We start from the raw sequence: 25,897 nt of genomic DNA, 5'->3' as shown, positions 1-25,897 counted from the left end.
TCGTGGAATCGCACAATTTTGAAGTTTGTAAATACCAAACAGATCACTTTGTGCATTATGACATATATGATAGCGTAGCGACAAAGCAGCTGTGGACATAGATCGTTTTATGCATTATACCGTGTATGGTCTGCTAGCAACAGCCATGTACAGCGGACGGGAGGAAACGAGGATATAGGAACATTTTTATGATATGCAAAAGTGTGGTTGAATGATTTCCGCAATGCATACACTGAAACCATTAAAGGCAACGTTAAAAAATGTATGAGCGTTCCGGCCTGTCTCTCCCTAAACACCAGTTTGGGCGGTTTTAAAAAACATTATTGGCTCTGAGCATGTAGTGTCTGGCTGTATGTGACATGATGAGCTTCCCATGACATGACAACAAATATAGCTTTTGTCTAGGCCGTTTTGATTCACAGAAGAAGTTTAGTTTAAGGGCACAACTTTCCCTGACATATATTGCAGAATTCAGAATTCCAGAATTCAGGAAGGTTTCACGATTAACTTTCGTGCTGAGACTCTTTGTTTTTATATAGTCAGTTTTAGTGTGCATCTTCATTTTCCAGGGATAAATCATGTTAAGTGTTGAAGGTGTTCGAGTTTTTCAGCCAGCAGTGGATTTCTGCCCTTCACTTCTCCACATCACAAACACATTGGTGAGGGTCCTTGGTGCAAATCTCCTTTGGATCAACCATTTTTACTCTCACTAGGCTTAAAACAGACTGCATTTGAACCACAGTCTCAGCTTGTCACTGTCTGACCTTGAGTTAGAGAATGACCAGACATGAACAGTGATGCCATTCACAGAACGAAAATGTTTCAACATTGCGGGTACTTTTTGAATCTGCGTTGTATATTCAATATTATACACCGTGTTTCAAAAGTAGCTTTACAACATCGCAGGAGAATATAAATTGATTTAAAGGTCGTGCGCAATATTTTTAAATGCACAAATTTAGCCAAACACATCAAGTTTCATGCACATAAACTGTAGTACGGAAATTTTGCGGAGGGTCGAAGACGACGAAGGATTTCTGGACTTAGTAATTTTCAGTGGCGAAAGCACGTTCCATGTCACTGGTAAGGTCAACACCCACAACTGCAGGATTTGGGGTACTGAAAATCCACGTGCGTTCCTGGACCATGTTCGTGACAGTCCAAAAGTTTGTTTTGCGCCCTTAGCAAAGATAAAGCGTACGGCCCCTTCTTTTTCATGGAGAAGACCATTACCGACATTGTGTATCTGGACATGTTCCAACAGTTCCTCATTCCTCAACTTGACGAAGACGACCAGGAAGGACGCATTCACTTCCAGCAAGACGGTGCACCCCCTCATTATCTCGGAGAAGTGAGCGAGTACCTCAACAACCGTTTCCCAGGTCGGTGGATTGGTCGGGCCGCACCAATAGCATGGCCACCTCGTTCCCCGGATCTAACACCTTTAGATTTTTTCTTGTGGGGATTTGTTAAAGATCGAGTGTACGTGCCACCCTAACCTGCAAATGTGGCCGAACTTGAATTACCGCCGCAGTTGCCGAAGTGACACCGGAGATGCAAGATATTGACTACATAACAAATGGAAGTCAAATTGAACCATAAAAATCCGATGAACATAAAACTTGAAGTATTTGACTACATTTCTATGTTCTGAAATTATATGTTTCTCCTATCAGTTCACCAATATCTCGCCCTCAAGTTGTAAAGCTACTTTTGAAACACGCTGTATAACAAAGTAAGAGGACATTTTTCATTACTTTGGAGTTATAAAGAATTCCTGACTTCACATTTTGCTTGTAAAAGAAGGAGGATTTAACCTATTGAGATTCAGTCGTATAAAGCATTTAAAGTTCAAAGTAACCTCTTACTAGAGACCCCAGACTTACAGCAATAAAATCACCTTTATGCAGCGATGGTGATCTCGGGTTCACATTTCATTTCTTTTAAAGCTGCATCCTGTCACCCAAGATGCTGTAATTAATAGCCCCCGAAGCCGAAGCACAACTCGACGCGATTTTCCAATTTGTTTTGGAGAAAGGCTTAAATCGAAATATCTCTGGCCTATAAGGACACAAGGATCTCAGATTTAACTTCGTCATAATTATTCCTGTTTGTCCTAATAAAGGCAGAGGCTTGAAAGAATAAAGGAAACAGTTGTTCAGTGATGTTAAAGAGCATTAGTTGGTCTTATATAAGGTGCACTGTCAGTTCTGCATATAAGTAACATCCTTTCTGTGGTGGGAACTCTTAGCACTCAGAAAGCAGTCTTTGCCTGCAGGTTGAGTTTCAAATGTCCTATAATACAGTCCGCAGACCAGGAGAAAATCCCTTCTAGGAATTCGTTAAACGCGCATGCGCAAGATTTCGCGGTGAGTGACGACCCATCCTAAAAGCATTCGTTCCACAACCACTGAACGAACAACGGACAACAGGCTTTCATGTGTTCTAATGGGTACAGCTTTAAATTTACCTCACAGTGGCACAGTGATTTAATCTAGAATATTATCGCAACACCCGCAGAACACATTAGAGGTGCACTCACTACACGCTATTCTTAACTGCTTGATGTTTTCAGTCTGTGTGTAGTAGCGCAAAACTCTGACGTATCACACTTCCCACCAATAGCAGCCCTCTAGTCCACCAGGCAGTAAACATTCCCCCCGCACCGACCAGGAACGACTTCCCCTTGCAGGGATTTTCTCGTCATCTGTGGACAGTAGTTGAACACACATTACGTTTTTAAGAATGATGGCTTTGTTGATGGTAGTATTTTGCGTTATGACGCCTTCTAGTTCAGTAGCTATATTGTTACCGACCTTTTGAAGAAATCTAGTTGTTATCTCCACTTGACTCAGTTGTACCCTGAATTTGGAGACAGTATGTTCCTTTGAAATGTTACCTTCTCCAAGACTGCATGGCAAGATCCAAGCTTTATGTATAATTCGGAATAAACTGGACAGAAAACAACAGGTAGCAGATGATTTAATGGTAACTGGACGAGGGAATATTGAAATTCGGTTTTGTAAGAATGGCATTATTGTGGTCTAATATTAATAGACAAAGCGTGTGATTGTAACCTACACGCAGTGAAGTAACTGTGAAATATTTCAGCGCGTGTGATAGAACGATTTTTATAACGAAAATATCACTGGATTGTAAAATTGATGGAAAAATGTTTATTCGATCACGTCATCAATCAGTCTGCTGGACATGAATTGTGTTCATTATGCACAAAGTTAAAAACCTATTAATCAAGCAGCCACTCAGGAGAAGAACATATGCGAACTACGCAGTTGGTCCAGGGTTAAATCCATCAGTTTCTGGGGGCTCCATTAGGTCAGTAGGTAGAAGTCGTGTGAATTAAAACGAACATGTCTTCTCGACAGATTGCGATGAAACTTGATGCACTTAAATATGGGTTCTTAAGGCGGCGGTAGACTTCTGTTCCTTATCTCACCGAAGAAAGATCCTGACGTTCACAAAAGAGGAGAGGCAATGACTATCAGACCACCATACGGCTAGAGACCGGTGCGCCTATGCCGACCTGGTGCGCATTGGCAAGAAATAGTATCATTATTTAATACCTTCTCTGTCATATATTGGCCAGGGGATAAAACAAACTAATGTATTACGTTTTCTATACTATTTATGAATTTATTTATCTCTTCCATGAATTAATTTCATGGTTTTGGACAAAACACACGATGCCTCAACGTTAATCACCTCTCTACCAACCACGTGGCGTGGCTAGAAGCAAATTCTCGGGATCGTTCTTTGGTGAGACAGGGAAGTCTCATTTAAACACGCATTTCTCATCACTCACAAACGTGCTGCACGGCGCAACAACCCAGGAGACGGCCATCTTCAAATCAGGGTTATTATGTGGCACGTAGACCTATGTGAGAGGAGAGACGCAGAGATTGGTGCACGTGCTTACACCAAGACTACTGCACCCCTCTGCATTTATTTATTGTCTTCCGTGTTTCACGACGCTCTCAGTCTCTCAGACTACGCCTGCATGTATATTCGAATTATAGATGATTAATGAATTGCAAAGGATATCGAAAGAAGCCATCTTTGTCTAATTTAAGGCACTATCCTGGTATTTACCTGGAGGGACGCAGGAAAATCACTTAGAACTTCTCGTATAGCCGGTCTTCGAGTCGAGGTTAGACTCCAGGACCTCCTGAATACGCTCAAAGGCATCCACGTGAGGGATCAAGACGTCCAGTTATCGAAAATAATCACACTGAAGTGAAGTGGAGTGAAGTGTGAGGTGCGGAACTTACCGCGTGTATGAGAGTGCGCTCCGCGCTGTTATTGTTATAAACCTTTCCTTATAAACTCTTCTTCCAGTGCCTGCCAGAGGGTTGTTGGTAGGATGAATTTATAGCAGGGGAACAGGGTTAGCTCGTTATAAATTAATTTCACTTAAAGATGCTGAATTTTGTTACTCTCGCCATTTGAAATTGGCATAATTGAAGGCTTTAAAATAATATGAAAGTGTACCTTCTAAAATGCGAAACGTTATAGGAAAATGATTTATATGGGAACTCAATGCTTTTTTGTCCTCCCAGTCATTTCAAGCTGACGACGTACAAATATCTCAGAATTCTTAAGCTGAAGGCAACAGCATTGTAATGATTCGCTTAATGGTGATGCGGGCTAATGTACCTTATACAGTGCGAAATAACACAAACATCTAAATATATATTTTGCTCATATTTTGGTATGGCGTTGTGCTGTGATTGCTAACTTACAATTCGAGGTATGTTGTTTAATTATCGAGTTTGCTCGTCAAAGTTGACTGTAGGAATCACATATTTTGCATTTGAGCTCCCAAAGGTTTGGACTGTTATTTGCCCCCTATAATACGAAAACGTCATCATCATCATCATCATAATCAACATCATTACATCACGACTTATGCCGTATGATCTGTACCGAATCCATTATTTTTAAAACCAGTTTAGAATTCGTTTACAATTGATCGCTCCAACGTTTTTTTGTGTATTTAATGTTTTATCTGCCTGCAGGTTTTTGTATTCTGAAGGGTACTCTATATGAATCCATTCTAAAATTCTGGTTGAAACATTTGTTCCCGTAATCTGTTAGTATGTGTATGATATTTGAAAGAGTTCATGTCGAATTTATTTGTTTCACGGTAAAAAAACGCATATTTCTAGTGGTCTTAGCAGATTCATTTCGGAATGTTGAAGGTGAAAATAGAACCGTAGTCGAAGTGGTGTACCTTACAAAGTTATGATTTTGTTATAGGTTACGGAAAACGAAGGCATGCAGGACAGTCCTCACTATTTACAAGTTGTACAAGGAATACTGTGCTTTACCTCTTTCTGTAAGACCAAGTCACCTTCAGATGTATAGTCTACTAATACGTACACGCCCAGTGAAAGGCATTTTATAGGAGTAGTGTATCACAGGCAAGGATCTGTTATGCTTTTTGTCTAAAAGTCTCAAGGACGCTGATTATGTTAAAATCTTATGTCAGCAGGTGTCGAAGCAATGGCTGTCGTTTGCTGGCGACTGTGCACCCATAAGAAAGTACCTCGCCTCTCGAAGTTTCGGCTCCTACTGGGCGCCAATCAAATTTCTTGACGCCCTTTTCAGAGGATATGGCCAGGTATATGAAAACAATAAAGTGTAATTAATTTATTGTGTATAGTGCTTCTTTCTTAAAAGCTGATAGTTATTCAGTTGGGAAAGAAATTTCTTGGTGTTATAGGACCAGAAGTTTCATCGCCGTAATTTTAAACTCCCTTCATTAAGCAGTGAGCTTATCTTGAGCCAGATGAATCCTGTACACCCTTCCTTATACTATTTCGCCATGATCCATTGTAATGTACTTTTTTGTACCGAAGTTTCTAAAGTTGACTTACCTTGAGATTTTTCGACAACAATTTTGAATGCTCTTCTCATTTCTCCCATATATCTTACTTGTCACTGTAAATATCACGAATCTGTAGCATTAAAATTAACTGGAACATTATAGTTGTCCTTTCAGTAACGTCTAACTTATTAGTTAAAATTGAAGATGCCACTTAGTAGTGGAGGATAATATTAAAATGGATTTTACAAGAATACAGTGTGAGAATGCTGATTTTATCTGGTTTAGGGAAGTGACCAATGACACGGTTCTGTGAACACGATATTGAACTTCCGGGTTCATATAAGATGGCACAGTCACCAAGTGAGAGGTTATTAACTTCCCTGGAAGGATTCTCTGCTGTATGAAGTTATTTTGTTTCAGTACCTGTCGTTTCCTATGTGTTTTGAAAAGTTATTGACATGTAAGGAGCTTCTTGCTTCAAAATATTTTCGTAATTGTAAATAATTTGATCTGCCAATATTTTTGATAACTTCATTACAGAATACGTTCGGTAAAATATAAGTAAAGGCAAAAAGACAAAGTTTTAGATCTCAATAAACTTATTATTTTTTCGAAACGTTTAACACAAAAACCCATAATTCAGTCTTAATTTTTCGACCATCCTCACAACCATCGTTAATTGAAACAATAGTAAACATGTCCTTAAATGTTATTCCTACAGGTGGTATTTGCCAACAACCCAATCAGCGGAATTTTAATCTTCATGGTTCTCACAGTGGCGGATCCCCTTGTGTCGGCTGCAGGACTCCTCACAGCGTCTGTCGGGTTGCTTGTCTCCATCATGGTAAGTGCAGAATTCTCTGCGTGGGCCCTGGACTGCTCTTGGGAAGACCGATTGTGTTGGTTCATCCCTGAAATTTTTTTCACAACACGAAACAGGCTCGTACTATTGGTTCTTTCAGGGCACATGAAAGTGGTCAATTAATTACACCGAAGTTGCATTGGCCATTTCCATTTATAAGGCCGTGGATCGGCTCAGCCTTCGAGTGTCTCTTATCGTCTCACCAAGTATTATGTAGAATATTATTCTCTTATAAATTTGTCTGCTACTGAAAGACGACATTTAATTAAACTTCGGTACTTTTTAAAAATAAAACAACATTTCAGAGACATTAACGTATGATTAGTTTCCACAATCCTTAACCTTTTTAAAAGAAGCTCTTTCCATTTTAACTTAGACAAACCTAAACCAAACTTTCTCATTTGTCTAAAAGATGACACAACAAGCGTAATTAAAATATAAATATAAATCACACAGTTTATATGTAACAAGTGTTTCTGAAAACACGCCGTTGCTCTACAGCAACAAGGAAAAATGTCAGTCTGACCACGCGTTATGTGATTTCAACGTTTCATATCTGCTGAGCGCCTATTTAAGAATATTCTCTGTGAGTGTAAACTGTTTAAAGTTGGAAAGTTACGATATAAACTGCAAATTTAGGAACTGTCTCTGGGTACATATCGTATATTTGAATGCTGGATAGAAGTCATTATGCATTTGGAATCGTCTGCGACCGGCCAACTCAAATATGGTCTTCGTGGTTTTCCTCATTATTTCAGGAAAAACTGAGTTTCGTACACCCTATTGCAATGAATATCCTTTTCAAATTATTCTATAAATTTCTCAGTTAATTATAATGAGCTAATGTTATCTTGCACAGAATTTAACTCTTCCTGACTCTTTTAGTTTTGTCCTCTACCTTTACTAGGACGAATGTGAATCGCCTGGGAACCTTTAGAGTCTGTAAAATATCTGCTATCCTTCGTAACACTTTCACTTCTCTCCCCTCTCTCTCTATCTATCTCTTCGGGAAAGGAAATTAACATCAAGGTGACTTTTACAAATTACAGATTGTTAGTATATATATATATTCGTTTTTGTATTTCTTGTCTTGTTTTTTTATCAATATATGAGACTTTGAGACTCGTTTTGACGCTCCTGTGACAATAAGAGTGTTTTCTTTGACTTCCATTCACTATATATTATGATGTTCACTAGAATCGTCTTAAGATACCATAGACTTTTCGACCAATCAGTAACTAGGTGCTTTGCTCTGTAACAGATACTCCCTCAGCCTTCAGAGGTCCTCGGTCAAGGTGTCACAGTGTTCAACTCGTTGCTTGTTGGACTGATTACGTCATCAACACTCCCTACGCGCTACGGTCTGGAACTCGAAACCTGGCACTGGTTTTCGATGATCATCGCATCCATCATAAGGTGACAAATTCTGCATTACTTTTAACTGTAGGCGTTTATCACACGCATACACAGAATATAGACACATGCACGTTTGAATTATACATACACACGCGTACACACGAACATTCGTACAAAGAATGTATGTGCACATACAGGGAGACTGGGAGTGAGTGGACGATGTAACAGAAAGTTGGAGAAAATTGCAGGGTGAGGAACGCCATAATTTATTCTCTTCAACAGATATTCTTGTGGGAATGAAATAAATGAGAATATGTTGTTAGGGATACGCAGAACGCATGAGATACATGAAAACTACACGCAAGATGTTAGTCTGATAATCTGAAGGACTCAGTCTGCTTAGGGGCCGATAGATGAGATGATAAGACAGCACATCCTGCCGTTGTTCAACGCTTCCAGCGAACGGTAAAACCGCGACCTTATGGGGAAAACGGGGTTAAGATTACCAAAGACACAAGAAACATTATTCTTAATATAAACGTAATTATTAATAAATATGAAAGCTTTAGCGTTGGCGTTTATTGGGATTACATTAGCGTTCCTGGCTGAAAGTTGTCAACGTGATGGAGCACAAGAGTAAAAACCAGTTCTAAAAACTGCGAAGACTACAGTCGAAGTACACTCGGTGCGGTACGATATCTACGTAGGAACTGATATAACCGGGCTGATGCAGGCTGTTGTATGTTAAGGGCCCCATATTTGATCAGTTAAAACGAGAATTATTTGCGTGACGTCATAACTGTGCAGTTTATTCAATTAAACGGTAGAGTATTTGAAACCAGTAAAACTGCCTTCATTATCAGAGTAAATTGCGCAGAATACAAGAGTGGCCGCAAGCCTCCTGTGTAGCGAAATAACTTCCCTCATATTCGCATTTCTTTTGCGATTCAAGGGAGGAATTTTGCTCAAAAGTGAATTAAAAATGTTGTCATACATTCTTAAGCAATTCTGACAATCCCTTTTTTTTGTTGAAATAAATTCATTAAGAAGGTTAACACCTCTTCTTAATCACCAAATTACACCAGATACTTATATTTAAGCAGAGATAAACTAAATATCAAATAAATAAGATCTTTTGCTTTTCCCATCTTTAAAAAGCAACATCGGCTAGCACGTCACTCAGGTAAATCAGAAGCTGTGACTAGAGAATGCACAGTTTTGTTTATTACGTCTGTGGGCTACGCTGCTCATTTCAATTAATTTGTGCATTTACTTAGCACAGTTTAACTGCGCATTTTGACTGATCGTCTGTGGGGCACTTTGAGTTTAGAAATGTTTAATACATTAGTTACGATCAAATTACGATATATGGGAAATGTTTTTTGGAGATTCCCATGGGTGGCTGTATTGATTAAAATATTTCAGCGTTGCGTCAGCGTAAGGACCATGAATATTTCCTCTCCAAAATTATCCAATCCCACTTTGATTTCCGGTACTGAGATTAAACCTGGACAGAGAAAAAGAGAGACATTCGAACAGACAGATGAATTGTGTTGTTCATACACAGGCAGTTTTGCAGCGAACAGTGACACGTCGTATACAGCAGGGGTCAGCAACCAGCGGCCAGCGCGTCGCATAAGGTCCTAGAAAAGTTTTTATGCGGTCTGTCACATGATTTGGGAATTGTCCAGAGTTTGAAGGGATAAAACATTTATGAAAATGAGTAGAATGGTGATACAAGTAAATAATTATATAAGCGTAAGGGCTAAAGACAAAGTATATGATCACATCTCGGCATCAGAATTCAAAACAGAACCGGAATATGCTAGTGAATCTTCCGAAAATGTGACAAAATTCAAGTACTAGGGGACGACACTAAGAAGTCAGAATGACATTCATGACGAAATCAAGAGCAGATTAAATTCAGAGAATGCTTGCTATCATTCAGTCCAAAATTGTTGTCTTCCCGTCTTACATAAAAAAACTAAAGGTTAAAATATACAAAAGTGCAAGTCTGCCAGTTGTGCTGTAATGGTGCGAAACTTGGTTTCACACTTTTGAGGGAGGAACATAGATTGAGGGTTTTTGAGATCACAGTCTTTAGGAAGATATTTGGACCTAAGAGTGAGGAAGACAGATAATGGAGAAAATTGCATAATTATTATCTTCACAGCCCGTACTCCTCACGTGATATTGTTAGGGTGATTAAGTCGAGGAGAATGAGGTAGGCGAGACATGCGGCACGCATGGGGGAAGGGAGGGGTGTTTACAGCGTATTTGTTGGGAGGCCTGAAGGATGGAGACAGCAGGAAAGACCTAAGAGTAGGTGGGAGGATGACAGAAATCGATTGAGCGAACTGGATGCAGCTGACTCAGGAGAGAATCCGATGGCAGGCTTTTGTGGGCACGATGATGAACTTTCGTGTTCCATAAATAGAGTGGATTGTTCTTTGACAAGCCAAGTATACAATCGACTCTTCAAAAATATCCTGCACCATAGAGTGAGTGAGTGAGTGAGGGCTAAAACAATCACAAAATGTACGTATATTAATGAAACAAGCATGAAGGTGTTACAGATCAGGCCTTTAACGTTAAAACGACGTTACTGTGCGAAAGTACATTGTTTTATTGCTCGAACCATATGAAAATTTAACATAAGAATATGATTTTCTATTAATAACTGGAGTTTTATAAAATTAAAAATGACTTGAAATGAAAGCTGTTTTAAGATAGCTGACAACGTATTTACAATAAAATGTTAAATAAATAAGTTTCGCTTACTGTTCCACGTCGTTATAAATTAAAACCTCGCCAACCGCGTGAGATCCGTTCCCGAAAAACAACAGAAACCGAATACAAAAAATTGCATAATAGTGTCACACAAAAATAAAAATAGAAACAAACACTAAGGTGTTACAAAATTGGTAGTGGTTAAGTGAGTGATAGAAAACTGGTTTCGGACGCCGTTACCAACCTTCCACCAAAAATATGGTGGGAAGCCCCGTTTATTTCCGTGTGTACATAAATTGAACACCGCTGATACATCAAATAGAATACCATGATTGGAAGAAACTGTATAAATTGAGATCCGCAGTTGACGTAACAAAATTCTCGTTTTGTGTTCTGTAAATATCTGGGTGTTAACGTTGCCGTGCTATATGCCATGGCATGATTCTCATTCATTCTTTGTATGAATAAGAATCTAAGTGCATGTCACATTAACTTATTAACTAATGAAAACATGACAATTTGCTTTGCCCTGTTATTAGACTATTATCCCTCTCCGGACGAGTGGAAAACGCATCGATATCACAAAAGTGATAATATGAACTCGCATGAATATTCAATAAATTAACTTGCTACATGCTTGTTGACCGGGGTTCGATTCTCAGCAGAAACCTTTCTGTTCGCCAACACAGCCTCCTTCATAGCGTGTACAGTTGTTCTATCCAGGAGCGGAGAGCAGTCGAATTGTGATACCGACCACGTATTGCTAGTAGTACCAGCCTGTGCGAATGTCTGAGGTGCGCCGTCGTCCCCCATATACGTATCTTCATAAAATCTTGCTTAGATTCATATCGTAAGTTAACCTTTACCTCTGAATGAAGTTTGTAAACGCTAATATACTTAATTTGGGTATGACCACGTAACCGCAGGACTTGTGTTGAATAATAATTTGCAGTTTGCTCATATATCTAAGTTTCTATTTTGTTGCAGTGTGTACGTGGAATCAGCTATCAGCAACATTCTAGGATCTCTATGTCAATTTCCTTTGCCAATTCTCACGGTTCCGTTCAACATTGTCCAACCGTTGTTATTCCTCACCGTCATCAATATTAACACTCAACTTACCGCGAGCAACACAGTGGCAGTAACAACAGCCCATCACGTGACGCTCCAGCCTCCACCTCTTGTGCCGTCATCACTAATCATCGATCAGGTTCCTGGCGCCACAACGCAGCAGCCTCTACCGTTCTTCCCGAATTCTCTAACAGAGCCGAATTCTGCAAGTGTATTAATGCATGAATTGGGCACCCATAATAATGCGTTCGTTGCAGAAGTACCAGATTACCAAGATGTTAATACTCACACAAATTTCCAACACATCACAACGAAACCCAGTGAAATTTTGGATTTTGAAAACAACATCAAACACAGTCGAACTACGCGCGAAGATACGTTTGATGCAGACACTGAATCTGGCAAAGACTTAAATTTAAAGAATGATTCCAGGCTCAACGTGAATGAATTAGAGTATGTTGAATATCTGACAACGGCCGCAGATGATTTTCGCCAAACGGCAACTTCAGCAATTACTGTAATCCCAGAACAAAATCAGTCTACACCAGCAGAATTATTAAACGCTAGTATTTCTCGCTTGCAGTCCCATTCTGGAAAGGTAAATGACACTTATTCTGTTGGTAGTGTTGTGCAGTTATTGCAAGACAAACATAATTTTATAGTGGAAGAAGATTATGATGCTGGGATTCAGCTGAGTCCAATTACTAGTTCTATGGAGTCATCGACATCAGAAATTTCTCCATTATATTCAACGAACTCTGCCAATATCTTTGAAGAGGAAAACATTCCTGCAGATGAGGACGCAGTGAGTAGGAGGGTAAAGCGAAGCCTCTCGTTGGAGGTCACACCACACCAAAATGCCAGCTCTGATGTCATGGAACATATCGTAGACTGGGGAGGGGTAAGTTTAAACTCTTTGAAATATTCATATGAAACGTATTACTTGAGGAAACTCACGAATCACACTCCAGATATGATAAGGAACATTTTGCATTGTATAAATAAATACTGAACTACAGTTTTATACAGCACCTATTTACAACATGTCATAAATTACAGCACAAGTGATGAAACCTAAATTTAGTAGAACACATTTAAATTTAAATAAATTCTGTCATATTACATGAGGCAATAATTTTATTTTTAAATCCTCGAATCATAAAGTTAATTTAAATAACACAGGGCATACCAATCAAAACTCAACTGTAACTGATGCATACGAACACCTTTGTGCACAAAACGACAAAACCTCTTTTAATAACGAATTCTTGCATTCGTATCCTTTGTTGCTTCACTGCACTGTTGATGCATTGATTTAAATCGGTACAGCCGTAATTTAAGCTGTTTTGTCGCTCGATGAACACGGACAAACATTGCCGTGTCCCTAAAGTTCGTTACCAGTCGGTGTATTGTTGTTTTATTAGGTATTTTCTTGTCAGGATACGCAACAGCAGCAGAATATTTCCTTGTGAAATAATGTTCTAGAATGAAGACACTTTCTGCTCGTTAATACTCCATGTTCGCACCTGCAAGCTTTGCACAACTGGCGTGAGAGGCGGCCTAGCAGCGAGAATGACCTTGACCTGAGCGAACTTCATGTAAAATATTGTTTATACTGGACAGGCACAAACCCGACATGGAATATGCGGACGGATATACATACCTCCATTTTTGCAAAGAACACATTAAAAATACCACTAACATTAACATTTAACAGGTATATTTCTCCAAACTCTGATTTTTACATGACATTTTCCTTAGGTCAAGGAATTAAATGGTTTGCGACATTTCAAGAACCCTTTCATCATCTAAGTGTTTGTTGACAAAACACTGTAACTGACCCATCTGAGAATAGCTTATTTTATTGAGTATTTGCAATGTATTTTATTACTGTTTCAGTCTTTAGTGACTCATTCAAATCAGACTTTATTGTGCAGGTGTTCTCAGGGGTGGTGTTGTCTATGTCACAAGTGTATGGTGTCAGCCAGGCACCGACTGCCATCCTTATTTACCTGGCTGTGATCGTATATTCTCCTATTTCGGCAGCATTTGCGGTCCTTGGAGCGGCAATTGGCACACTTACAGGTAGGCCATGCGATTTTCAATTCCAGTGTTAAAAGTTCTTTCTTCAAACACCTACGGGTCCGACATGCACGTCGAAGAAATGCGCTCGTAATGAAGGCAATTCGACATTTTACTCACTACCTAAGACACAATTTAACTTTACAATCTCCTACGTTTACTTATTACATAGAAAGTTAGGTTGTTGGGACATTCGCATAAACAGAATAGACTCTTTGCACTCCCGTCTGGTATATGAGGAGTACAAGACGTGACAAAAAGTTATATTTTGTGGGCGAGAATACATAAGTAAATGACAATAAAAATTAAAATAAAAGTAGCGAATATTTGCAATTATCTCGGAGATGTTAGATGTTAAAATTTCTGAATTTGCAAAATATTATCTTGTCTTACCGACACAATTTACAAAGAGGGAAAGCCCAGAAATGGGTAGAATAAAAAACGGCAATATTGTAGATTTATAGACTTTTAAATAGGAGTGAAAACTGGGCAAATAAAATTAAATAATCGAAAATAAAAACAAGAATTACAGCCACTGAAATGAAATTCATGAGAACAGCTACACATGTACATATGACTATAAAAAGATCAAAGGCTTGTTGAATGAAGTAAAACGGATTACGCTGGACCAAATTTTGATATATAAAATCAGTTGATTTCGTTATGGGCTCAGGATGCAAAGAGACAGACTTCCAAAACGAATAAAGGTTACTACCCACATGCATTAAAGAACAAAAACGACATAAGTTGAGACTTTTGGACAAAAGGGGTTGGAACGAGCCAACAAGTGGCGTAGATCCTTGACTGCTGGATGATGATGATGATGTTGACATGTTTAAACAAGGGGACTGTCGTCGTGGTAGGTATATCTCAGCGGCTGTATAGTCGGCGCAGTAGTTTTTGGCCGGTGGAGAAGCTGTCGTACGGGCCTAGTCCGTGTACCTGAGGTGGCACGGTTAGCGTATTTCTTTTGTTTGGGCTTTCAGTCCGATAAGCTCCTCCGTGCAGTCATCGCACAAGTGACTCGCTCCTAGCCTTCCCCTTGAAAATTCCACCGGCCAAAAACTACTGCGCCGACTATAACCCAGGTCGTGCAGCACAGCGAATGTTCTTTTCTTTCGGTTAGGATTACTGCTGACGGATGTCGACACTTACGCCGTCGCTGGCGGGGTTTACGACGGTACGTGGGGGTTCAACGGGCTTCTCTCCGCAATGTGCCTCGGTGGTGTCTTCTTCGTGTTGAACTGGCCGGCTACGATTGCTGTCGTCTTGTGTTCATTCCTCTCTACATTCATTGTGAACGTTTTGATCTCGCCGTTTGCTGAGGTAGGTTATCTTGCACTGCTTCAACTAAACCTTTTGCTAGCAGTATTATGACAATAATTAATAATTAATTTACACAGCTGATTTTAATTTTCACTTTGAATTTAAATATTAATTTATCACGCCTGACTAGTAATTGACAATAATTCGTTGGAGTCCAGTCCAAGATGTCGCCCTTACGACGGTCACTGAGTTTGTCATGGTTTTATTCAGCCATTTCAGACCAATATCTTTTAGTGAGTTGTATTACGTCGTACCTGCTTTAATTGTCTTTGTTTTTTCATGGTGTTTAAATATCGTGTCATTTAATTTGTTGTTACATAACCTCGGAGCTGACAAAACAAGTCTTTTAAAATTTGCATAAATAAACGATTTGTACATTTGTAAACAGTACAACAATATAATGCACTAGACTTTAAAAACGTCTGGAACTACTCGACAACATATAATTTCCACGATTTTTATAAAAACGAACGCATAATTTTAAGATCTGTTTGTCTGTCCGTTTGTTTGATATCTGAAAATAGGCGTATTTCGATGAAATGTTGTGTTTGGCATATTAAATAAATGTCAGGCGAATTTAATTTTTATTTCGCATGAAACTTAAATAGATTTTTTATGGATATTCTAAATATCAGCTTATCATGGTAACTAATTTCATAAAGCACATAATGTGGAGTGAACTGAAATGTAAAACATCTATTTGGAATACGTATTTTAGATACGATAAATAGGCTTATATAATGAAATCGAAGCAAATTCGACGAATAATTTCTGACTCTTGTATCTGCTCGAAAACAGGTTTGCACATTCGAAATCAGATTCCGACCGGAATGCATACATTCTTCATCTGAACGCCATGTGCAGCCTACTGTATTGAACCATCTAGACAAGTAACACATTTTATGAACGTACGCAATGCTGTACAACTGCTCGCATGTGATATTCTTATGTTGGCCTCCCACATTCACCAGACGTAAATTTCGCACTCTTGTAAACAACTTCTGGAAATTCTTTAAGATGTTTCTGTTGTAGTTTGCATTGAATTATTACAGCTACTCTTAATATTTACGACATGCTAACTAACACAGAGAGCGGTGATTGAATAGAAGAAAAAAGAGAGATGCCCTAAGTAATTTGGTGCACTTTTCAGCACAAAACCAATATTACAATATTTTCTTGAAAATTTGACTTCTGATTCATACGTTCGAAATTCTTACAGAGTTAAGATATTTGGGAATGACAATACTACATCAAAATAACATTTAGGATGAGATTAATATCTATAATTCGGTTCGAAATATTTATCTACCTGCCTGGAAATACAGATAAAGATTAAGACACACAAAACTATGTAGCCCGTAAATTTTGCCTTTCAAACGATTGTGTTCGGGTGTGAAACTTTGTGTCCCATCCCAAGGGAAGAAAAAGGAGAATAGAGCAAACTGCAAAATGAGGACTTTAAACTTTGTACTCTTTGTTAAATCAAGGAGGATTATATGGCAGGACATACAGCACGCATGGCGGAGATAATAAAATCATAGTAAAAGTAAAATCTGTCCCACCACACGCCACGTAGGCATGGGGGGAGAGTTGGTACAGCTCCTACTCATTCTTGACCTCGATACTAGATGCGGGTGAGTTGTCAGCATCACGCCTCGGCCGTGCTTTACCCCCATGAAAGGACCCCGGTACCCATTGTAGAGGAGGCTGGATGGGCCCCGGAACCGGTCTGGAAGCAGAGTCTAGAGGAAAAATCCTCTTCTCCCGTCGGGGATCGAACCCCGGTTGTCCAGCCCAGAGCCAGTCACTATACTGACTGAGCTACACCGGCTCATGATAAGAATTTTAGAGGTTACAAAATTTTAGTCGAATAATTTTAAGGGAAGAGACCATTTTGAAGAGTCAAGCATAGATGAGAGGATGACATTAACATGGCTTAATTTGAGAATAAGTTTCAGTGACGGAACGTTGTGAAAACGATAATGAAGGTTCGGAATCTGCGAAAGGTAGGGAATTCCACTGCCAACTTAGCGACTGTTAGCTTTTGCAGAAAGATTTTGTTTTATTGGGTGATTTAGTACAGAGGAAAGATGTCATGCTGTCCTTAAACATAAAAAAGAAAAGAACGAACAGACAGGCGGAGCAGATTCAGAGGAATACATATAAGAAGTGTCTCCAATAATAGCCTAACTGTTTCAGGCTGGTCTGTCTCCCATGAGCTTGCCCTTCAACCTAGGCGCTCTCTTATTCCTCTGCGTTTCGTCGTCTGGTTATCTTGTGCGACCTAATGCTGTCACCTTTCCCGAGAAACATCGCCAAGAGTATCGAAGTCTTCATTTGCAGGAAACACAGGTGCAGTACATTAAAAAGTACAGTTTCTTTAGAAATGTTTCAAGATAAAAGAGATTTGCTGTACTTATTCGATTTCTGGAAGGAGGTTGGTTAGATTCATCCGATGGATATTTGACACATTCAGCTTACTTAAGATGGACATAACTTTGAAAATAATTTGTCGAGAAGGTTTCCTGTTTAAAAATAAAATTTTCACATATTGAGTTTAACTAAATGTGCCAGACCTTAAAAATAACTTCTTTCGCACATTTCGTAAATAAGTCTCCACATGACCACTTTGCATGGACTTATTGATTCATTTTGAAAAACTAACCTGACTTGAAACTGCCAAGATTAAAACAAAAAAATGATAATGAGGCTGATATGTATGTAATTTACATAGAAACAAAATAAAATTACATTTCTACTGAGTTCAATATCAGTTCTTGTGAAAGAACTGTCATTATGTGTTTATGGGAACTTATGTGGTTTTAAACAACTTTCAGGTTTAATATTTAAGAGTATTTTTACTTACTAGGAAGAATCTCCCCCGACTTCAAACTTAAATGATAAAGACGAGGGAATGGAGAAAAATGTACTATCCGAAGTAAAAATAGTATAATCAGAAGATATTGTGAGGCGCAAAGAACCATGTCACAACGGGAACTCGCCAGCCTCTGCATCCAGTCTGTTACTGCCCGTCCACAACTCTGAGTAAACTGGCTGAAGAAGCTGTTCATGGTAAGAAATGTCCTTCGACTTAAGTGATTGTTTATCTTCATCACTTTTCACTATATTTTTGATAAACCTTTTAATAATAAACTCAATGCTTTCGCCATGCAGTCTTTGAGCACGAGGGTCACGATTTCGAATCCTGCTCGGCCTTGCTTTGTCTTGTGTCTTCTTCTCCAGGGAAGGTTCCTGCTGAATGCTTAACAGATTAAATATGGCTTTCTGTATGTAGACAACCGAAGATTAAAAGAGGCTTGGCAGAGAGATGAAGGGTATATGAAAGTTTTGCATTTACATAAACAATACTTGGTCCATACACGGCTTCTGGCCGATTTCCTGTAAGACACTGAAGTAAATATAGCCTGCTGAGGGTTTATTCAGGGGCCTATACGCATATCAGATAGCAATGTTAGGAAGGACATATGATTTTTGCTGGATCCATCGAGTGAAATTTTGAGTGTTTATTTAAGGATTTTATGTAATTGCATTTGTTCACAGACAGCCAAGAACACAGTGCATGTATAAATGTGTATGTACAGATTAAATACGCTGTCCTCATAACTTATTGAAAGAAATGTATATTACATTTGCATGTAGGATTACTAGTTTAAAATTTATACAGAGTGATTCAGAGGTCTAGTACAAATGGAGGTTGCTGAGGAAATAATTTAGAGCAGATAATGTAATTTATTTCCAAATTCACCACTGTTTTCGCGTAAACAACGCATTTACATTGATATCACTTTGTATTATTGTCATTGTTTGACGTGGTTTCCACCCTGGGATTTCGTGGAGGTACAGTTGAAACGTAGTCACACTCTGACTGGGGTGCCGCTAACAAGCCTACAAGTCTCCACCACACGAACAGAGAAGTACTGAAAAGAAGTACTTTGAAGTGACGATTGAAAGTGCTGCAAAAGGCAGAATTAACTTTAATTTTTTCTACTTTGTGTTGTAAACAAAGGAATCAACTGTAGTTCTTTGTTAAAACTAATTGTTTCCATTTTATAAAAATTTACAATCGCAGTAATGAAATGGACATGAACGTAAAAAGGTCTTAACTCTGGAACGGCCGCGAATATGTAAATGAAACTTAAATTTTCTGCTCGAAATTATCTGCGTAACAACCCCCTTAAACGTCGTTAAATACACCAAATACTGCCCGTGAGTACAGAGTGAATCAACTGTAATTAGCTCAGCGGCAGTACACGGTATTACGTAACAGAACGATGATTAATCTGGTTAGCAGTTTAAAACTGTAGTAAACAATACGTCATACAACATGTGAATAATTAGTGATAGTTGTAGTATATGTAAAACGATGCATTTTACTGTAAATTAATTTTTAAATTCTTATTGAGCTGTATTAAGTATAAAACGGTCTATTTTAACATTGAATATATGATATTTCGTGTAGTCTTAAATTGCAGATGTTGATAAATGCTAATTTAATCCACACCCTTCTACCTGATTTCCTTTACATCCATATTTGGATATTTGATCCAAGTTAGTAACTTTATCAGTTATTATGTATCTATGTGATGATGTGAAGTTTCTGAAAATTGTTAACTTGAAATATTATTTGAACAAAACTATTATTATTATTATTATTATTTTGAGAAGAGGGCGCTGAGGAGACTATTTTAACCTGAAGTGAATGAAATAACAGGAGACTGGACAAAACAGCAAAATGAGGAGTTTCATAATTTGTACATTTTTATCAGATATTATTCGGATTATCAAATGAAGAAGGATGAGTAGCGAGTTACGAACATAGCTCGCATAGAGAGATGAGAAATGCGTACACAATTTTAACTGAAAAACGTGGAGGGTAAGAGACTGCTTGGACGACCTAGGTGTAGATGGGACAGCAGTATTAAAATGAATCTAAGAGAAATCAAGTAGAGGGGCGTGGATTACATTTATCTGATTCAGGATATGCAACGGTGGTCAGCTTTTATCAATGCGATAGTGAACCTCCGGTTACCACGAAGTGTGTGTGGAATTTCTTGACAAGCTGAGCAACTGTCAGGTTAATAAAAATGGGCCTTATCAATGAAGTTATTGTTATCCCATCTATTCACCACTTTATAGTGTATTTACTTCTGTGTTCCCGAGACAAACCTTGCCCCTTAGGTACATAGTGCAGCAGCTATTTCCAAAATACTTTTTGTTTTTAATACTTGTTACATGTATTATATAGTTTTATTTTGAGGGATGACTACATATTTTACGACAGCGTCTTTCGAATGATTTATGAAGATCCTAAATGGCAGTTTTTTGAAGTTCCCTGACGTCGTGTTCGCCTGGAATGTTGGTCAATTTTTTCCTGAGCGACATGGAGACAGTTCCTGTTGCCCCTATAACTACTGGAATTATTTTTGCTTGAACCTTCCACATTCTCTGTATTTCTATGAGAAGGTCCTTGTATTTCAATATATTCTCCGCTTCCTTCTTAATCGCATTCCTGTCAGTCGGTATTTTTATATCAATTAAGAGGCAAGTTCCATTTTTGTTTCGGATTATAATGTCTGGTTTGTTATTTGGAATGGTTCTATCTGTTTTGACTCAATACTAATTGCGCAATAGAAAACAAAATATACTAACTAAACTTCGCTTAACGTAAAAAACAAAACAAATTATGTTTAGATATTGATCCGATTAATTGAATGGTTTCTGCACAGCTGACTACAGATTATCAACACTTTGGTCTATTTTTAGTTCATCACTGTTTACAACAAACTGCTAGACCATGTTCTTTGTAAACCGCGACCTGACGCGTCCTGCTGGGTTGCGGCTCGCATTCTCTGCGTGGAGGGAGTTAAGGAACCAAATGAATGCATCCTGTTTCTTTAGTTACGGCCAGGTATACACATGCCCTCCTTTTAGGATTAACAACTCACACACAAAGTTTACTTTCTTCTTCAGGGATGTCCAATTACGTATGCCGAAGAAGCCCTGAGTTGAAGTTGACTGTCTTGTGGGTTGTTGAACCGTGGAGTGTGATAGAAAGTTTACTACATTTACCAGACTACACGGTGTGACGTAGCAGAAATCAGCCATGATCTTACCTGACGCCGTGAAAACAAATCTCACTTATCTGCTATTTGTCAGTGACTGTAGCCTGATCTCAACGTGGTATTTTAAACCTGAAGACATTATTCAGTAATACTCTTCAAGAAAATAAAACATGGCTTCGTGTTGGTGTTGGAAATTTTTCTGGCATTCTGTGTGAATACATATTTGTGTGCAGCCTGTGAATAATGTATTAACTTCTGCATTAAGTCGTTTGTAGTGAGAGAAACGGCTGAGAAGCTGATGTTATGATCCTCTTACCTGGTTTGGGGCTTAGTGATCGCAGAAAACTAAATAAATAAGCAAAATTATTTATTTTTTCCCCAACAGAGTTTGTGTGTGACAGTATGAGATTAAACACAGGGTGTACATTTGAAATGTATACCATGTTACTATAACTTACTCATGACCGAAAGGAAGAAGCATGGAAATTTTGAGTAAGTTGCATGATAAAGTAAAAAAAGGTAAAGCTGTCCCACTATACGCCTTGTAGGCGCTTGGGGGGAGTGAAGGAAAAGCTCCTTCTCATTCTTGACCTCGGCACTAGATGGGGGTGAGTGGTGCCGTGACCCTGGGAAAGGACCCCGGTACTATTGGATAGGAGGCTGGGTGGGTCTTAGAACCGGTCTGGGAGCAGAGGCTAGAGGAAAAATATTCTGTCCCCGTCGGGGACCGAACCCTGGTCGCCCAGTCCGTAGTCAGTCACTGCACTGATTGAGCTACGCCGGTTCTTAAATTGCATGATAAAGTTCATAATTTGCGCCACTTGAGTTTCCAAATCGTGCCACCTGAAGCGCTACATTCACAATCGTTAAGACTCGCAAAAGAAGTTAAACGCGTGCTATAGTTTCACGAATATGGGTCTGTTGTTGCAGTGCAGAGGAGACTTTGTACGGTGTTTGAAAGGGAACCACCAATAAGACTGTCGACTTAAAAGTGGTGTAAATTGTTTGTTCTCAACGGAGACAAAAAGAAAATAAAAGCTCGCTACACATTTTGCTCCAACTTTCTTTCAAGACTGTTTCCTCATTGAAAAACTGTAAAATGTAGGTCACAAAACTTGAACATTTAACCTACCGAAATGTGTCTAGGTTCCAATCTTTTGTCTTTTAGTACATAATCAATATTAAAGTAAAATGGTACGCATTTCATTTGTCCACTCTGTATTACGTCGTTCGAATGGTGACTGGATACAGCAGAGACAGCAAGGAAGGTAAATTTTATTTGTGTATAGTTAATTTAACGATGCTTCAGTACGTCGGACTAAGTATTACCGAAAACAATAATAATCATAACGTCAACAACAATAATAATTTTTGAAATATATGGAAGGAAGCGGTCATGGCCTAATTATAGGTAATATCCAGGCGTTTGTCCGGACTGACTGAGGGAAAACACGAGAAGTAAGTCAGGTTAGCTAGTCTCCGGGTTAAGGTTTGAACCCGTGACCTCCCAGTTATTAAACACTAGACAACGACGTTCGGTAAGCAGGAAACGTTTGCCATTGAAGCAAGGGAGTTTGCCTTATTTCACAGAGATATTCTATGAAAGATTTATCAGTCAGCGTAAACAGTTAATGTACATTTGATTTATCCCGCTGAATGATTAAGTCAGTGGTAATGGAATTTAAAGACTAATAAGGTACGTAATGTCGCAATGAAGTCATTTGGCTAATTAGACCATAGTAGCTTTGCCGCTCTCCTAGTCAGTGTTGTTCTCGAAGTCTGAAGGATTCTGATGATGGTGAGTTATAATATGTAAACTTTTCTTTTTTGGTCTTTGCCCATCTTCTTAAATTATAAAATAACGAAACAACGTTTCGCAAGCTAGATTCCGCTGCCATCTCCAAGGAGGAGGACAGAAAGTCTGAGATACACTCAGACGTGGATAAGTGTAAAGTTAACTCATCCAAAGGGCCCAGTAGATAGGCTTCATGCACATAATTTACCCCATTTTACCTTCCAATATAAAAGATTGATGAAGTCTAAAAGAACAGTTTTACGTAAACGTAGTCGTAAATTCGTATTTCCTTCTTTAATCAGTTCTTCGCATCATTTGTATGCGCGTTAGCAACTTAAAGTTGCAAAAAAATGTGCATGTTAGCTTTGCCTTGACGGTCTGTCCACCTTTAGGAATAAGAAAAGGGAATCTCTGAAAGGTAACGTTATTGAGCTTGGAACAAATAGTAAGGACAAAAATATCGGAGATATGTACAGAGGCATTAATGATTTTAAGAAAGGGTATTAACCTCAGGCTAATTTGTTAAATGATGATAATGGTAATTTGCTTGCAGATCCGATAAAAATTTTGTATTGGTGGAAATATTTATTTAACTAGCTCTTAAATGTCCATGAGACTGGTGATATTAGACAGATTAAAATACACACAGCTGAATTGTTGGTGCCAGAACCTAGTTTAGATGAAGTGGAACTAGCCATTGGGAAGTTGAAAAGTTATAAATCTCCAGGTATTGATGAAATTCCAGCAGAATTAATTAAAGCAGGTGGCAAATGTTGCATATGAAGATCCATAAGCTTATTCAGTTAATTTGGGATAAGGAAGAGATGCCACAACAATGGAAGGAATCCATAATTATTCCTATTCATAAGAAGGGGGACAAGACTGAGTGTGGTAATTACCGAGGAGTTTCTATGCTATCAACCTCATACAAAATTCTATCCAACATTCTTTTGGCAAGATTAACTCCATATGCGAATGAAATTATTGGGGATCATCAGTGTGGGTTCAGACGAAACAGATCAACAGTTGATCAGATCTTTTGCATTCATCAGATACTAGAGAAAAAATGGGAGTTCGGTGGGACCGTACATCAATTATTTATGGATTTCAAAAAAGCCTATGACTGTGAAGAGAAAAGTGTTATACAATATTCTCATTGAATTTGTTATACCAAAGAAGCTAGTGAGTCTAATAAAAAAGTGCGTAAGTGAAACCTGTAGCAAAATTTATATAGATAAATATTTATCATACTCATTTTCCATCAAGAATGGCTTGAAGCAAGGAGACGCACTATCTCCATTGCTCTTTAACTTTTCGCTAGATTACGCCATCAGGAAATTCCAAGATAGGCAGGAGGGTTTGCAGTTGAATGAGACACATCAGCTATTGGCTTATGCTGATGATGAGGAACACAAGTTTTACTAGAGGCTAGTAGAAAAGTGGGGCTAGAAATAAAAACATAATATACTAAGTACGTGTTAGTATCCCGTCATCAAAAGACAGGCGGGCAGAATCACGTTAGGGTGGCTAATAAGTCCTTTGAAAGGGTTACAAAGTTCAAATATCTGGGAACAACAATAACAAATCAAAATGACACTCATAAGGAAGTTAGGAGGAGATTAAATTCTGGAAATGCTTGCTACTTCTCAGTTCAAAATATTTTGTCTTCCCGCCTGATTTCTAAGAACCTGAAAATTAAAGTATACAAAACAATAATCTTACCTGTTGTTTTGTATGGGTGCGAAACATGGTCTCTCACTCAGAGGGAGGAACACAGATTGCAGGTGTTTGAGAACAGGGTGTTGAGGAGGATATTTGGGATTAAGAGTGAAGACGATGGGACGTGGAGAAAACTGCATAATGATGAGCTTAAAAATCTGTACTGCTCCCCCAGTATTGTGAGGGTGATTAAGTCGAGAAGAATGAGATGGGCGGGGCATGTAGCGCGCGTGGATGGGACAAGAGGTGTGCTCCAGGTGTTGGATGGGAAGCCTGAGGGGAAGAGACCGCTGGAGAGACCTGGAAGTAGATAGGAGGATAATATCAGGCGGGATCAATGGGAGATAGGAGTTGAAGGGGACCGGGTTTTATTGACCCAGAACAGGGACCGGTGGAGGGCTTTGGTTAGTTAGTCTGTCCATCTTTCCGCATTTAATAACTCGACAATGATTAAATAATTTTTAATGAAGCCACATATTGGGGCTTTTCTTATATTTGTCGGTACATTCGAATTTTTGTTAAATAGCACAACACTAGGAAGCACCATATATGAAGACGTGTTTCTACGATGCGTGGATGTGACTTGGTAGGGAATCTCCTGGATGCTCTGTGTACCATGGTTAAATTGGTTAAATTCGTTACTGTTATTATAATGGTTACGAGGGCAATCCCCAGTAACCCAACTCTTGTGGTGTCGTTGACGTGATTTGTAAAGTTCAGAAGTCGAATTCTGGCGAAAGCTCAGAATTGTTACGCTACGTGTTTTCTGTTCCTTAAGAAAAGGGGTCACCACGGAACCACTATAAAGAAGTACCTAATTAGCATTATCCAAAGTTTTTGACTTTGGAATTATATGGGTTATTCATATAACCAATGCAAGGAGACAATTTCAAAATTAATTTTTTTTCACAATACATAGCTGGTAAATAATCACTAAATCGAAAAAGTTGACAGATATCTTGGACTAGCGTAGTCGGTTATGGTACGGAGTTAAACTCCTTCTGATGACATTACGTGATCCAAAA

The 25,897-nt window shown here is 38.7% G+C and overlaps 2 protein-coding genes across 10 annotated transcripts in view; both read left to right on the top strand.

Moving 5' to 3' along the window:
• The window catches only part of LOC110830611 (uncharacterized), a 28,738-nt gene extending 7,508 nt beyond the window's left edge, over nt 1–21,230 (top strand). For 2 of the 6 annotated variants that reach the window (XM_022065713.2, XM_022065716.2), the window contains exons 2-9: nt 5,510–5,641; nt 6,570–6,692; nt 7,972–8,126; nt 11,784–12,768; nt 13,805–13,952; nt 15,076–15,275; nt 17,475–17,627; nt 18,145–19,762. In XM_022065713.2, the coding sequence (XP_021921405.2) occupies nt 5,510–5,641; nt 6,570–6,692; nt 7,972–8,126; nt 11,784–12,768; nt 13,805–13,952; nt 15,076–15,275; nt 17,475–17,627; nt 18,145–18,228 (1,980 nt within the window). In that variant the 3' untranslated portion in view covers nt 18,229–19,762. Of the gene's footprint in view, nt 1–5,509; nt 5,642–6,569; nt 6,693–7,971; nt 8,127–11,783; nt 12,769–13,804; nt 13,953–15,075; nt 15,276–17,474; nt 17,628–18,144; nt 19,763–21,059 lie in introns of those variants that run through there. The other 4 variants (XM_022065715.2, XM_022065717.2, XR_002543300.2 and 1 more) reach the window with 3 other exon arrangements.
• A 41-nt stretch (nt 21,231–21,271) lies between these two features.
• Nucleotides 21,272–25,897, top strand: part of LOC110831775 (uncharacterized) — a 99,152-nt gene continuing 94,526 nt past the window's right edge. For all 4 annotated transcript variants that reach the window (XM_087342354.1, XM_087342361.1, XM_087342367.1 and 1 more), the window contains exon 1: nt 21,272–22,626. The gene's annotated coding sequence lies outside the window, so the exon portion shown is untranslated. The remainder of the gene's footprint in view (nt 22,627–25,897) is intronic.

This window comes from Zootermopsis nevadensis, unplaced genomic scaffold, assembly GCF_977971745.1.
Source record: "Zootermopsis nevadensis isolate Lab colony 2312 unplaced genomic scaffold, Znev_1.0 Znev_ptg000001l, whole genome shotgun sequence".
NCBI classification, from domain to species: domain Eukaryota; kingdom Metazoa; phylum Arthropoda; class Insecta; order Blattodea; family Termopsidae; genus Zootermopsis; species Zootermopsis nevadensis.
The sequence above is the reverse complement of the archived record's forward strand: the minus strand, read 5'-3'. Positions and strand labels throughout refer to the sequence as shown.